Source organism: Trichomonas vaginalis, chromosome V, assembly GCF_026262505.1.
Source record: "Trichomonas vaginalis G3 chromosome V, whole genome shotgun sequence".
NCBI classification, from domain to species: Eukaryota; Parabasalia; order Trichomonadida; family Trichomonadidae; genus Trichomonas; species Trichomonas vaginalis.
Window position 1 is genome coordinate 27,599,608 of NC_067207.1, and position 14,424 is coordinate 27,614,031.

General features: G+C 33.5%; 8 protein-coding genes across 8 annotated transcripts, besides 3 other annotated features; 5 read left to right on the forward strand and 3 right to left on the reverse strand.

Annotated features, from left to right (window-relative positions):
- Positions 1-418: 418 nt before the first annotated feature.
- On the reverse strand, positions 419-1,187 carry TVAGG3_0413660 (glycine-rich protein family; the record flags this gene model as incomplete). Its single annotated transcript, XM_001330629.2, has 1 exon — positions 423-1,061. The coding sequence occupies one exon, from the start codon at positions 1,059-1,061 to the stop codon at positions 423-425; it is 639 nt and encodes a 212-aa protein (XP_001330665.1).
- Positions 1,188-1,661: 474 nt separating this feature from the next.
- Positions 1,662-3,139, reverse strand: TVAGG3_0413670 (alpha tubulin; the record flags this gene model as incomplete). Its single annotated transcript, XM_001330630.2, has 1 exon — positions 1,764-3,122. The coding sequence occupies one exon, from the start codon at positions 3,120-3,122 to the stop codon at positions 1,764-1,766; it is 1,359 nt and encodes a 452-aa protein (XP_001330666.1).
- A 239-nt stretch (positions 3,140-3,378) lies between these two features.
- Positions 3,379-3,415: a mobile genetic element.
- A 1,174-nt stretch (positions 3,416-4,589) lies between these two features.
- Positions 4,590-4,627: a mobile genetic element.
- Positions 4,628-4,976: 349 nt separating this feature from the next.
- TVAGG3_0413700 (protein of unknown function, DUF604 family) lies at positions 4,977-6,216 on the forward strand (the record flags this gene model as incomplete). The annotated part of the gene is made up of 1 exon (XM_001330631.1): positions 5,096-6,151. One exon carries the CDS (start codon positions 5,096-5,098, stop codon positions 6,149-6,151), a length of 1,056 nt encoding a protein of 351 aa, XP_001330667.1.
- A 161-nt stretch (positions 6,217-6,377) lies between these two features.
- TVAGG3_0413710 (protein ubiquitination) lies at positions 6,378-7,374 on the forward strand (the record flags this gene model as incomplete). Its single annotated transcript, XM_001330632.2, has 1 exon — positions 6,425-7,183. The coding sequence occupies one exon, from the start codon at positions 6,425-6,427 to the stop codon at positions 7,181-7,183; it is 759 nt and encodes a 252-aa protein (XP_001330668.1).
- A 308-nt stretch (positions 7,375-7,682) lies between these two features.
- Positions 7,683-7,799: a mobile genetic element.
- Positions 7,800-7,807: 8 nt separating this feature from the next.
- On the forward strand, positions 7,808-8,311 carry TVAGG3_0413730 (uncharacterized protein; the record flags this gene model as incomplete). The annotated part of the gene is made up of 1 exon (XM_051233188.1): positions 7,808-8,311. The coding sequence occupies one exon, from the start codon at positions 7,808-7,810 to the stop codon at positions 8,309-8,311; it is 504 nt and encodes a 167-aa protein (XP_051102918.1).
- Positions 8,312-8,358: 47 nt separating this feature from the next.
- Positions 8,359-10,244, reverse strand: TVAGG3_0413740 (transcription initiation from RNA polymerase II promoter; the record flags this gene model as incomplete). Its single annotated transcript, XM_001330633.1, has 1 exon — positions 8,411-10,243. One exon carries the CDS (start codon positions 10,241-10,243, stop codon positions 8,411-8,413), a length of 1,833 nt encoding a protein of 610 aa, XP_001330669.1.
- A 699-nt stretch (positions 10,245-10,943) lies between these two features.
- Positions 10,944-12,895, forward strand: TVAGG3_0413750 (armadillo (ARM) repeat-containing protein family; the record flags this gene model as incomplete). Its single annotated transcript, XM_001330634.1, has 1 exon — positions 10,956-12,893. The coding sequence occupies one exon, from the start codon at positions 10,956-10,958 to the stop codon at positions 12,891-12,893; it is 1,938 nt and encodes a 645-aa protein (XP_001330670.1).
- A 60-nt stretch (positions 12,896-12,955) lies between these two features.
- Positions 12,956-13,751, forward strand: TVAGG3_0413760 (uncharacterized protein; the record flags this gene model as incomplete). The annotated part of the gene is made up of 1 exon (XM_001330635.2): positions 13,274-13,720. One exon carries the CDS (start codon positions 13,274-13,276, stop codon positions 13,718-13,720), a length of 447 nt encoding a protein of 148 aa, XP_001330671.1.
- Positions 13,752-14,424: the final 673 nt, after the last annotated feature.

A 14,424-nucleotide genomic window follows, 5' to 3' on the forward strand; every position in this document is an offset into this window, starting at 1 on the left:
AAACACCTTAGCATATTTTGAGCAACATATTATAAGCAATGATTGGAAACAAATAGAAATTCATTCACAAAAGGATATTTCATTCCAATTTCATTGATCAAGAATAAAGATAATGAACATAACTCATAATTTCAGACATTTGTATGAGATGAACATATTTGAAAAACATTTGTATGAGATAGAAACTAAAAAATACATCAGAAATTTCAAAATTAAATGAGAAATAAGTTCAAAAAAAATTGATTAATTTTGTAAGGAAAACTTCTGGATTCGTAATATTTTTAACATTTCGCCACCATCTTCTTCCTCATTGCCACCTTCGACTGATTCAGCAGCGACACCGTCGTATGAGGTGAGAATGTTGAAGGTATCCTCTCTTTATAGGAGTCATATTATGCACAATAATATAGAAGATGTGATTTTTATCCGAGAGACAAGTACATAACAGATAATATGAAGAAAGCATCAAAATTGCGTCCAATTTTCAATGGAATTGAACATTTAACCTTGTAAGGTATGGCAGTAATTCGAGAGAAATATGGATAATCATATTTTTCAGCTGTGGAAATGATTACGTGTCCATTTCCTATATGACCATACTCTGGAATTGATACGTTAAGATTCGGGGCGGGCATAGGACTTTTCCCATCAATAATCAATGGATTCTCAAATTTTATTCCCGAATAATGGATCGAAGGATCTTTCGCAGTAGAAAATTTAGGATTATTCTGAGTATAATCTTTATCAACAGAAATACATCCTGGGTAACCGCTTATGTATGAACTTCCACCGCCCGCTGAGCCTATATCAATAATGTTTGAAGTCCCTCCTCCAAAATAGCCCCCACCGCCCCCTGCATTTCCATCAGGAGAGGTGGCAGTGAGCAATCTCTCTCCATTTCCACCTCCTAGACCAAAAAATCCCCTATAATAACCACCACCCCCGGAGGTTTGGTTTCCTCCCTTTCCATCGCCATCAAAACCTTTCAAGCCGCCGCCAGAACCAGCTGGAGTACCTCGACCATAATAATTATCGTATCCCCCACCACCAGCGGCCACCATAATTCGGCTTTTCAATCCATCTTCATCAAAATATGACCCTGGATTCAATCTCACATCAGAGGCACCGCCTCCTCCTATTTGTCCTGGACCACCACCGCCATAAGCAGCTTGAGGCTGTGGTTTCCGGCCTTTTGCTCCAACATGAACATATATGGTTAAATTTCTTTCGAGTGATAAAATGCCACTAGTATAGCTGCCAAGACCGTAATCAATACCGTACGTACTATTACCGCTAGCACCCCAGCACTCAATTTTCCATTTTCCGGAAGTTAAATTTATCTCATAAGGGGCAAAAACAGAATTATTGATGCCGTTATAAACTAAGTCATATACAACCCTATTCTGATACAATTTATAGGCAAGATAGAGAATTCATAATCATCTTATTTGCATGAGCTTTACTATGATTGGAGACAAGATCATAACTAAATTTTCTCGTTTCTTTTAAATTTTTCTTTCTTTTTCCTCATCTTCTCCATTCTCAAGATCAAATTTCACCATTTTGAGGAAATGATAGTCACGCCATTATAATAAGCAAATTTAGTTGCAACATGAATATGCTTAGGAAAAATTAGCATCATTCATCTAATATGAATGAAATTGGATCTGAATAATTTTAAGATTATGACTAGAAATCAAAGAACATGAGAAAAATATATCTAATTACGAACATTAATAATAATGTTTTAGGAATTAGCGAATTTACATTTCGCCACCATCTTCTTCTTCATCGCCACCTTCGACTGACTCAGCAGCGACTTCGTCGTAGTCCTTCTCGAGGAGAGCAAGATCTTCACGAGCTTCTGGGAATTCAGCTTCTTCCATACCCTCACCGACGTACCAGTGGACGAAAGCACGCTTAGCGTACATGAGGTCGAACTTGTGGTCGAGGCGAGACCAAGCTTCGGCGATGGCTGTTGTGTTAGCGAGCATGCAGACAGCGCGCTGGACCTTGGCGAGGTCGCCACCTGGAACGACTGTTGGTGGCTGGTAGTTGATACCCATCTTGAAGCCTGTTGGGCACCAGTCGACGAACTGGATTGTGCGCTTTGTCTTGATTGTAGCGACAGCAGCGGAGACATCCTTTGGAACGACATCACCACGGTAAAGGAGTGTGCAAGCCATGTACTTGCCGTGGCGTGGATCGCACTTAACCATCATGTTGGCTGGCTCGAAGAGTGAGTTTGTGATTTCGGCAACAGAGAGCTGCTCGTGGTAGGCCTTCTCTGCAGAAATGACTGGTGCATAAGAGCAGATTGGGAAGTGGATACGAGCGTATGGGACAAGGTTTGTCTGGAACTCTGTGAAGTCGACGTTGAGGGCACCATCGAATCTGAGGGAGGCTGTGAGGGAGGAAACAACCTGGCCGATGAGACGGTTGAGGTTGGTGTATGTTGGGCGCTCGATATCGAGGGCACGGCGGCAGAGATCGTAGAGAGCTTCGTTATCGACCATGAAAGCGCAGTCGGAGTGATCGATCATGGAGTGTGTAGCGAGAATGGAGTTGTATGGCTCAACGATAGCTGTGGAAACCTGTGGAGATGGGTAGACTGTGAATTCGAGCTTGGACTTCTTGCCGTAGTCGACAGAAAGACGCTCAAGAAGGAGGGAGCCGAAGCCAGCGCCTGTGCCACCACCGAAGGAGTGGAAGATAAGGAAGCCCTGAAGACCTGTGCACTGATCAGCAAGCTTACGGATGCGGTCGAGTGTGAGATCGATGATTTCCTTACCAACTGTGTAGTGGCCACGAGCGTAGTTGTTAGCGGCATCTTCCTTGCCGGAGATGAGCTGCTCTGGGTGGAAAAGCTGGCGGTATGTGCCTGTGCGGACTTCGTCGACGACTGTTGGTTCAAGATCGACGAAAACAGCACGTGGAACGTGCTTGCCGGCGCCTGTCTCGGAGAAGAAGGTGTTGAAAGCATCATCTTCGACACCGATTGTCTTGTCGGATGGGAGCTGGCCATCTGGCTGGATACCGTGCTCGAGGCAGTAGAGTTCCCAGCAGCCGTTACCGATCTGAACACCGGCCTGTCCAACGTGGATAGAGATAACTTCACGCATTGATGAAGAGTGTCAAAATCTGCTTTCTCAAGAAAACATAACGGATTTTCACTTGTCTTTTGATATTTTGTTTGTATGGCTATTGCAAGTGTTTGGCAATCATATTGAATTCATTAATAGTAACGTATATACTTTTGAACCAAATTTAATCGTCGCTTCTCAAATGATTTATATTCCATTCAATCATACCCTCATATGTTCGTACTGATTATTTAGAATGAAATCAATATTACGATAATTTATACCACTTATGCTGTAATAAACAGAAATTCATCAAAAGTGACAGCTCTCAATTTTTTGACATTTGTAAATTCTAAATTGAATGAGAAAAATGAAATAATACTAAGCATAATACAATATTCTAGATTTAATTATAATTAGGGAAAAGTTAGTTTTGAGAGTACTTTTCATAGGCATATAGAATGAAATCTTCTGAAAAATAATATCACATAAACTCATATTATTTTCTAATATATAACTATTTTATATCAAAATCAAATTCAATGATCTTAAAAGCGAAGGATAAACCTCAAAATTTACGAATATAATGAGTGGGAAATATAATGCTTATCTATCATAAAACCATATGAAATATCAATTTTTGCTTTACGCCTAATTTTTGACGACAATTAGCAAAAATGTTAAATGTTAACACTCAGTCCATTTGAATATGAAAAATAAAATTGACTTTGATTAAATGTTTTTATTTAATCATGCAATTCTTCTTGCGACCAAAGATTTGAATAAAATTTCAAAAAATAAGATAGCTTAAAAAATAATATACGGTAGTGTTTACTAATAGATGAATAGTATATAAATTCTATTAAAATGGATTTGATCCAAAAAAATATATAAAAATTTGATCATAAATAAAATCGTTTTAAATTACTTCTTATTTAAATTATACAATTATTTTTGGTTTTATATTTTTTTGGATCAAATCCATTTTAATAGAATTTATATACTATTCATCTATTAGTAAACACTACCGTATATTATTTTTTAAGCTATCTTATTTTTTGAACTTTTATTCAAATCTTTGTCGCAAGAAGAATTGCATGATAAATAAAACATTTAATCAAAGTCAATTTTATTTTTCATATTCAAATGGACTGAGTGTTAACATTTAACATTTTTTGCTAATTGTCGTCAAAATTAGGCGTAAAGCAAAAATTGATATTTCATATGGTTTTATGATAGATAAGCATTATATTCCCACTCATTATATTCGTAAATTTTGAGGTTTATCTTCGCTTTTAAGATCATTGAATTTGATTTTGATATAAAATAGTTATATATTAGAAAATAATATGAGTTTATGTGATATTATTTTTCAGAAGATTTTGTGTTCTTCTTCAAAATTTTATTTTTTTATTAAAAAGAATCTTTACAAAATATACATTTACTTTAATTAATATTTAAAAACGTGCTCTATCAAAAGTTCCAAAAATTCAATATTTTAGCTTTTCTGAGGTGTCACTTTTGATGAATTTCTGTTTACAACAATGCATGATGATTTATGATATTTTTATGAAGAAATCGTTTACAAAAAATTAAATTACATGATATTTGGTATTTTTGCAAAGGTCAATGATCAAAGTATCTAAAATAACATGTGTTTGCTTATTTATCAAGGCGTTAAAACCTCCAAATTTTTTTAGATTTTCAAAAAATGACTTTATTTTTATAAAAAATTATATTGCTAAAAATAATTTCAAGATTTTTTTTGGAGTTTGTTGACCCAAAGAATCTGCTTTTTCTAAAACACTATCTCTCTGAAGAATGTTTTTATTATGTTTTTACTTCATTAAGTATTAATAGTGTAAGACCCTTTTTTATTTTAATTTTGTTGAAGAATTTTGCTGTTTTTATTAGTTTATAACATCTTATCAACTAGATCTTTACTTGCACTTGGTATATGGGCAGGCAAAGAAACTATTGGTATTAGAGTTTTGGCTCAAGCAAAAACATGGATGAGATTTTGGAATGATATTTACGTTTTTACTGATAAAATTCCAAAAGCTGAAAGCGAAGAAGTCCAAAAAGCAGCATTTCCATGTAATATACATTTTGTTGAATTAAAAAATTATTCAGATCATCTTGAAGATACTGAATGGACTAATAGATGGTATTTTGCACAACCTCGATTTCTACCGGCAATTGAAAAACTTAGTCAACTCGAACCAAACGTTAGTTGGTACGTTTTTGGTGATGATGATACATATTTTTTCAGAGAACCGCTTGTCAGGAAACTCTCATCATTTGTAGCTGATAGGCCATATGTAATTGGAAAAGTATGGTGCTCAAATGCTCAGTTTTCTGATATTCTTAAATCGAATCCTCAATGCTTACCTTTCGCACAAGGTGGTGCAGGAATTGCCCTATCACGTGCATATATGAAAAAGATCAGTCCTCACTTACTAGAATGCAACAGACAATTTAACCATCCCGATTTTCCAGGATCAATGAGATTAGCGTTTTGTTCGGCAAGACTTTTCGGAGAAGATGAATGGTCTGTTGATGACATAGTTGTTCCATGGCCAGAAGGATTTCATGCCGATCCACCAGAAAAAGAAATTCAATTTGGAACAGTTTCTGAATCTCCAGCTTCATTTCATCGCATATTCGAAAACAAAATGAAAGGTATCGCTATTACTCATACAGCAAACTTTGTAGATCAAAATGGGCGAAATTATATTATTGATTTATCAGAAATTGCTTTTACAAAAGTTCTTTTACCACTAGGATCTCTATCAACGAGGTTTCAATGGTGGATTGGCCACATGATTTCTTTTGATTCCGTTTTAGAGCCTTTTTTGAAACCAAAGGGTGAATGGGAGGCCAAAGTCAGTACAAATTCGACTCTATTATCAATTACGCAACAATACGAAAGAGATGTTAAAATTACTTTAATATGCGATAATAAATACTCAAGACGCCCAAGATTTTACAAATTCTTAGATGAGGAAGGAAGCCATCCATCCTTTAAAGTTTCTTGCCAAAGGATGAATATTGTTATGCTTGATTAATTTTTATAGAGTTTTTTTTTGCTTATTTGTTAGTAAACATTAAATATATTACCAATGATGTCAAGGATATTTGTACCACTCCGGTTTTCTTTTCTCCCAAAAACGAATTCGAATTCATCAATGAATGCATTGGTAAATAATAGTATAACTGGAATAGGCATCAAAAATTTCATCAATGTGGTTATTCCAAATTTCTATTTTATTTTGATTAAATTAAGTGTTGAAGTGAATGTTGAGGCTTTGACTTATATTTTTTTGGCTGTTACCGTAGGTATGTCAAACTCTGGCTTCATACACATTGATCCTTCTCTGTTGGGGCAAATTACCGACACTCTGCGTGATATGGTAAATGAACTTGACGAACTGAAAAAGCTCGATTTGAAGAAATTAACTTCGGATCCATCGGATTTTGAAATTTTTCTGAAGCAAATCCGTTCAGGCAGACCAATCGACGATTCCAGTTTAATTAAAAAGATTACAAACTCCGAAATTAATAAATATTCTTTCGGTTTATTAACTTTTCTTATCGCTACTCAAGCAACCAATTTAACTGATCAAATCATAAGTATTAAGCCCATTGATGTTAACCAAATTGTGTTTAAAGACAAACATTTACTCCATAATCAGACAATCCTTCAAAATATCGACAAAGTCAAATACTTGATTGAAAAAGGAATCGATATCAATCAACAAGACTCAAACGACAAGACACCACTTCACCTTTGTTGTTCATCAAACCATTTATTAGATGCAGCCTTGTTTCTAGTTGATCAAAGCAATATTAAAGTTAATATAGAAGACAATAAGAAGCATATGCCAATATATTATGCATGTGGCCTCACAGTTTCCTCAGATGAAGAACTTGACAAATTAATACTTTTAATTCAAAAACTTCTTGAGAAAGTAAACCCAAATAGTATTACATCTGATATTTGCGATGTTGTATTATATAGTGAAATTGATGATCTTCTCCCAAAGGATAAGTTTAAAGTAATAAAATCAGATTCCACAAAGTTATTTGAACAAAATTAAGGATCCGAATGAAATCTATAAGGGTTATACAATGCTCACAAGATGTATCGAATTGGGGAACATTGATCTTGCTAAATATATCAATAAACAAGATAAAAAAAGAACTTATTGAGTTTCTTCTTGCAAACAATGCTGATGTCAACTACATGTATTCAGATCAAACACCACTCACTTATCCAATCCGAGAAAACAGAAAAAATACATTTACTATTATTGACTATATTATTGTTTTGTATATATTATATTATAGTTTGATACATGATAAATGATAAATTTACTATTTGTTTTATAATAAATATAGATTTTTTGAAAATTGATAATTTGAATTTTAGAATTATTGAGTTTGAAGCATAATGATATCATAAAAGAATAAATATTGGCTTTTCTATCTATAAATAACTCATTGTTTAAATAAAATCTAAATTACATTTAACATAATTCATAGAAATCACATAAAAACTAAGATAGTTTTATGTATAGATAACTCATTGTTTAAGTGTGCACTTACGCCCATTTGACTTTAATTCAAATTTTTGACAACTGGGGTGAAGCATCATTGAAAATTAACCTTTAACATCTGAATTGAAAGCCCCGTCATAGGGGCGTAAGTTCACCCAATAAATAATGAAATCTAAATTACAATTATTTTCAAATAACATCATACATGATTTCATGAACAGATCAACAAATAACATCATACATGATTTCATGAATAACTCAACAAATAACATAATACACGATTTCATGAACAACTCAACAAATAACATCATTCATGATTTCATGAACAACTCAACAAATAACATAATACATGATTTCATGAACAACTCAACAAATAACATAATGCATGATTTCATGAATAACTCAACAAATAACATAATACATGATTTCATGAACAACTCAACAAATAACATCATTCATGATTTCATGAACAGATCAACAAATAACATAATGCATGATTTCATGAACAACTCAACAAATAACATAATACACGATTTCATGAACAACTCAACAAATAACATCATTCATGATTTCATGAACAGATCAACAAATAACATAATGCATGATTTCATGAACAACTCAACAAATAACATAATACACAAAAACTTAGATAACTCATGGTTTAAATAATAAAATCTAAATTACATTTATTTTCAATAAATAAAAAAAAGAAGATCAAAAAAATAATATAATAAAATAATAATATACAATAAAAGAGAGAATATACAATTAAGCCTTTGCAGGACATTGCGAACCAAGTGCCAACAGTAAATTAGTATTAGAGAACTTAATTCTTCTTGTATCAGCGTATCTTGGCTGCAATCTCTTCAATGGCTTTGCCTGAGCTATTGCAGAAGTTCTAAAGTTCTCTATATCCCACAACAAAATGTCTCCTTCCTGTCCAACTGAAGCAACAATTGTTCCTTCAACAGATATGGCGATTTCCCTCACAGGACCGTTATGTGCCATTATGTGGCCGAGTTTATTTCCTTCTGCCAAGTCCCAAGAAGTTATTGCTCCTGAGTCATCTCCACTTATCAAGAGCTTTCCGTTTCTCGTGAACTGCATGCATCTAGGAACATTCATTCTGTCTGCGAGCTGGCGCAAACTCATTCCATCTCTCATGTCCCAAAGATGGATAGAACAATCACATGAACATGTGGCCAAAAGTGAACTGTTCGGATGGAATTTTAAGTCAACAATCGGTTTGTTGTGTTGTGTGAAGACACGAATTGGTTCTTGACGTGAAGTGTCGTAGAGAAGGGCTACAGGGTCTTCACAACCGATTGCAATCTGATGATTGAACGGACTCCAGTCGCCACACCAGTTTACGTTGAATGGAGTATGGTATTCTTGCAGGACAATCGAGTTTTCGCAGTTCCAGACGCGTACATGGCCAAGACCGCCTGTCATAAGGTAGCGGCTGTTCGGAGAAAACTTGCACCAGTACGGTTTCGGACCAATAAGATTTCTATTGAAGTAAGTATAGACTTCCGCGCCGTAGGATTGCTTGTTCTTGATTGGATAACGAGGAACCATCATTTGATTGAGGAGTTCGAAGCCTGGACCGGTCTTTTCGTTTTGTGCTGTAACTCCTTTGTATAAAAAGAGGTCGTCGAGGTCTGTATATACGTTTGTGCTGATGAGCTTAGTAATGCCAGTACCTGTGCATACAGAAATTAATGTTCCGTCGTCATTTATATCATAATATTGATCATGAGTAGGAAAAGTAAAATATGCGCAGGCCGGGAGCTCGGATTTGTTAAGCTTGGCCATAAGCTGTGCTTGCATGGTTCCTGCAAGGATTTGTTCAACAGGAATTTTTGGTAAATTTACAACTTGAGGAGTTCTCTTAGAAGTATCGTCATCAAAGAGGGAAATCTTAAGTCTGTTAGCGGTTTCTTCATCTGGGTAAATAGTTTCAATGCGCTGGTTGATGAGATCAATTAAATTGTCTTTAAGAAGGGAAAGAGTTGGATCTCTCCTTTCTGGGTTCTTCGCATTGTCAGGGAGAATGAACTCTGGTATGGATTCTGGAGAATTGAGGATCTTTTCGTAAGGAATATAAGTGACATGTAAACGATCTTGAATTATACCGAGAAATGTATAAAAATAGTTCTCTTCGAGAAAGCTAGTAAGGGTGTTGAACGATGTTTTAGTGATTTTGAGGCTAAAACCATTGTCGGCGAGCTTAGGACAAGCATTATTTGCAACAGCCTTTTTGAGCTTGCTTTGATCGTGATATCTGTGGTGATCACCTGTATTTCTATTCATGAATTTGGTTACTACCTGCTTATCAACACCCCTTTCTGACATTATAATAATGGAATGGAAAAAAAAAGCGTAAAGAATTTTGTATAGTTCACGGTACTGGATTGATTCAGGAGGGAAGCTCGTGATTATCCAATTCTTGACCGCGTCGTACTGTTCAGGTAATTTTGAAACGTCTTCGTTTTTAATCATTTCTCGTAAAGCGATTTTATATATATCATTCTGATCTGCAGCAGGTTGTTGAGCCCCATGAATGCCATTGCCATAATTTTGGACTGGTTGACTATTCATGTTCTGAATGAAAAGTGACAAATTCATTCATATCATTGCTTTCATAACATATCATACATATAGATTATACTACATATAAATAGTTAAAAAACTAACTATTATACAATAATTTTGAAATTTCATCTGATATTTTCATTTTCCTTTCAGTGATACTCACATTACATATACGTAGACAAACATCTAACCATTAAGTTATAGTTTTGATTAAAACCTAAAACTTAATAACAATTTCAACTTTCTTTCAATACAAAAACTTATAATATCAGACATATGACATATACTACATGTGTATAGTTAGATCACTTATAATTAAGTTATAATTTTGATTAGAACTTAAAATTCCATCTTGTTATTTAAAAATTCAAAGAGTTTAGAAAACAAGACATCCTTATTTCAGCAGAACAGATCTTGTCTATACTATTTACATATAAAATGGTCGTTTTGGATGTTCCGTTGAAAGACATTTATTGAGATTACAAGTTAAAAGTTCAATGAATCATAAATATCAATCCACATAGTCTATCATTCACTTCATTGTAGGAATTAAGAGATCATGAGGCAAAAAATGTAAACCTTTCAAAGTTATCCATTTTGTCATTTTTTTTGACTAGACTGTTTTTAAATTTGAAGGTTCAATCATAGTTAAATATAATTATAAATTTTTAGATTTTTTCTCTTACAAAATTTTTTTTTCTTCCTACAAAAACAATAAATGACTTATTATACTGTTGATGAGATGCTTGATATTTTTAGGAATAATGAAACAACAATGCACCAAGAGCGCTTGAAAAACGAAGCTGCAGTTATGCGTATGTACGCTGATGCAACAAAACAAAAAAAATTCAAGAAAGGCTCGCATGGATCTAAAGACAATTTACTAACATTTCACCAAAGCGATAGCAACGCTTTTGTTCTCAGTCATTTAAGGAAAAACGCAGGAGATGACAAAGATCCAATCAGAGACATCAACTTAGAACTTAATATTATCAAACCACAAAAAATTAACGAGTCTGTTGATAAATTGTGCAAGTTTGATCTCTCTATGGTGCTTGATTGCTTGATTCAAAAGGCTTTTCACGCTGTTCAAAATCCGGAACAACCTTCGAGCTTGATTCCAGTCCAAATTGAATTATTCCACAAATTATTAGCAAAAGATAGCATTTTTAAGACATTTCCTGTTGAATTATATATAAAATACGTCGAACTCCTCTCACAGCCGAATTATAGGGATAACTGCAAGACAGTGTTAGTGTACTTATCACATTTATTCGTCACTCATGTCATTTCGAGGAAAGATTACGGTACAATTTTATATCAACTTTGTTCTTACCCTACATTACAATATGGACTTGAATTAATGGTCTCCGCGCTCACTATTTCAGGTAAGTATATTGATTCCCACAGATTGAAAGAGTTTTTCTACTTTTATCGATACATGAACATGAATTTACAGAACGTACCGTCATATACGCAGTACCTCATTAACGAGCTCTTATTTATTCGCTACAAGGGCTGGTCTGACAATGAAGAACTCAAAATTATTCCAGGAAAATTCGAAAGTGTTCCAAAACCAGTGGAATCAATCATTCCTCAAGCAGAGAAGCTCATAGAAGAAAGGAAACAGAACGAAGCTCAGCAAATTGCAGAGAAACAGTCTGCTTCTGCAAATAATTCGAAACTTACCATAAATCCACAGAATTTATCACAGAGCCAAAGCGAGAACGACATTTCTCAGCAAGATACACCTCAAAACCAGGAAGATGAGCAACAAATTTCATCTGATACTCAATCAATCGAAGAACCACAACAGAATGACAATGAACAACCAAACAAAGAACCACAGCCACAAAATGATGAACAAATAGCCGATAACATTGAAGATTTTGTTGAAAAATCTTTTAACAACTGGTTAGATTCAGGAGAACTCGCAGATTTTACCAAATTTGATATTGACCTTGTTATATCTACAACATTACGTCTTTTCAATCTATTTAACAATGAAATTTCAGACTATTCTGATTTTATTTCAAAAGTTTATTATCAAATTGTTCCAAACAGAGAGGATGCCATCTACCATATCATGTCAAACCTCTACGTCATCAAAGAGCTTGCAGATAACAATGAAAATTCTTTTGAAATTTATGATAACCTCGGAATGACACTTTTCAACTTGGCTCATATAAAAGACTATATAGGAGTATACGATGCGTATGATATCCTTTCAAACGAAGTAATTCCTAGAGATATCGGACTTAATATTAAATATAGCATCTCGCAAAGCATCAGAACAATCTACGATTATGAGATTCTTGATGTCCCTGAGGGTGATGAGGATAAAATCAAACAGATTGCCCTTGATGTTGTAATTAATGTTAATTTCAACACACAAGAGATGATTACGGACAAATTAATCGAGGACACAAATAACTTGCAACCACTTGCCTGCTTTATTTTCTTCAAATCTATGTTCATTAATGGATTTTATGATAGAACCCTCTTAGATAACAAAGAACTAACAGATTTATTGGCTATGACCAACATGACATTCATGGGTGAGTTGGATGCAATAGTTGCAGAGGTTTCAAATGCAATTCCTGAAATTTCTAATGATCCGGAATATAAGAAACTCTTTTATATAAAATTGAATTAAAGTATTCTTATGATATTATCTTTTTAATTCGTTTTTTTGAACAAAGATAAAATTTTTTTTGAGGTGTATTTCATTTGCTGTTTCATTTTAGGTTTCAACTAGTTGTATGTTTACAATTATCATAAGGATCAAAATTCAGATTATCCTTTTGCAAAAAAATCATTTTGTGATCAATATTTTGTTCGTATTGCAATAATTATTCAAAATTACAAGATGTGAATAGGCGAGACAATTATTATTACCGATATATAGCAACTAGATTGGAAAATTATTGGACTTATATCCAGTTTTTCGACAAATTTCAATTGGAAACTGATAATCAAAGATAAAAAGTTCTATTTTTTCATTACATATTTCTACTAGAGTTGTAAAAACTGATTATGAGTGTCTTTTCCAAAAGGCAATTTTTTTTCGTAAACGTCAATATAAAAAATATTTCGAAAATGTCTTCGGACACTGTAACTAATAGGATAGAGATAGCTATGGACCGCAACTATAACGAAAAAGCATTTAGAGAACAAATTAGGAGGCAAAACCCTGATATGCCTGCCGTTCCTGATGATTATCCACAATATGTTGCAGGTCCTTACGTATACAGTGAACAACACTTCTTCAAAATACAGTACCCAGAATGTACAGTAAATGAACTTCGCGCTTTTCTTATTGCAAATAAAGCAGATGTTGCTTATGAACAAGGAAAAATTGCTGACGCCCAAAAAATGTGTTTCCATGCTCTTACTTTTAATGCATGCGATGTTGATGCATACACAGGCCTTACTCGTCAATTAATCAAGGTCATTGAGGACGATTATACCTTAATTAATTGACCACTTGATACATTGAAATATCATAAATATTGAAATATTAAAAAGTGTATTTCAAAATATTGAAATTATAAAAATTTATAATACTGAAATTGAGACAAATTAATAAATTCAATGTGTTTTTTTTTGAAATAACTCTCAAATATTATTTTTTTGTTTATTTAATGATGAATAAATATGATTGCTTTAGTCAATCATAAAAACTAATTTAAGTTTAAAATAATGAAAGGATAATTTGATCGTTTTTTAAAATACAATTATTTTTGATGATTTGCAAGAATCTTTGAAAAGAATATAATATAGGTTCTATTTTTGTAAAATTTATCCAAATCATTTATTACATAAATTACGATTAAAACGATGAAAGAACCAAAAAGTGTGTTTTGTGCTTTGTTGTTGCGTGTTGGATGCGGGATCCTGTTATTTCCGAAATCGACAAAAAATTTGGAAATTTAATTTCCGAAATCGAAATTATATTAATGTTTTTAATATTCTTATATCAAAAGGATTAAAGTTCATTAAGAGAAAAACAATTCTTCTTCTTCAATCTATTGGCGCATTTATTTCTACACGCCAATAAGGAAGGGAAAATTATAAGACACCATGGTGTCTTCAAAACGCTAATTTTTGATATTTTTAACAACCCTATCATAATTTGAATAACTGTATTTTTGTATAAATCATACATAATCATCTGATCATCTAAA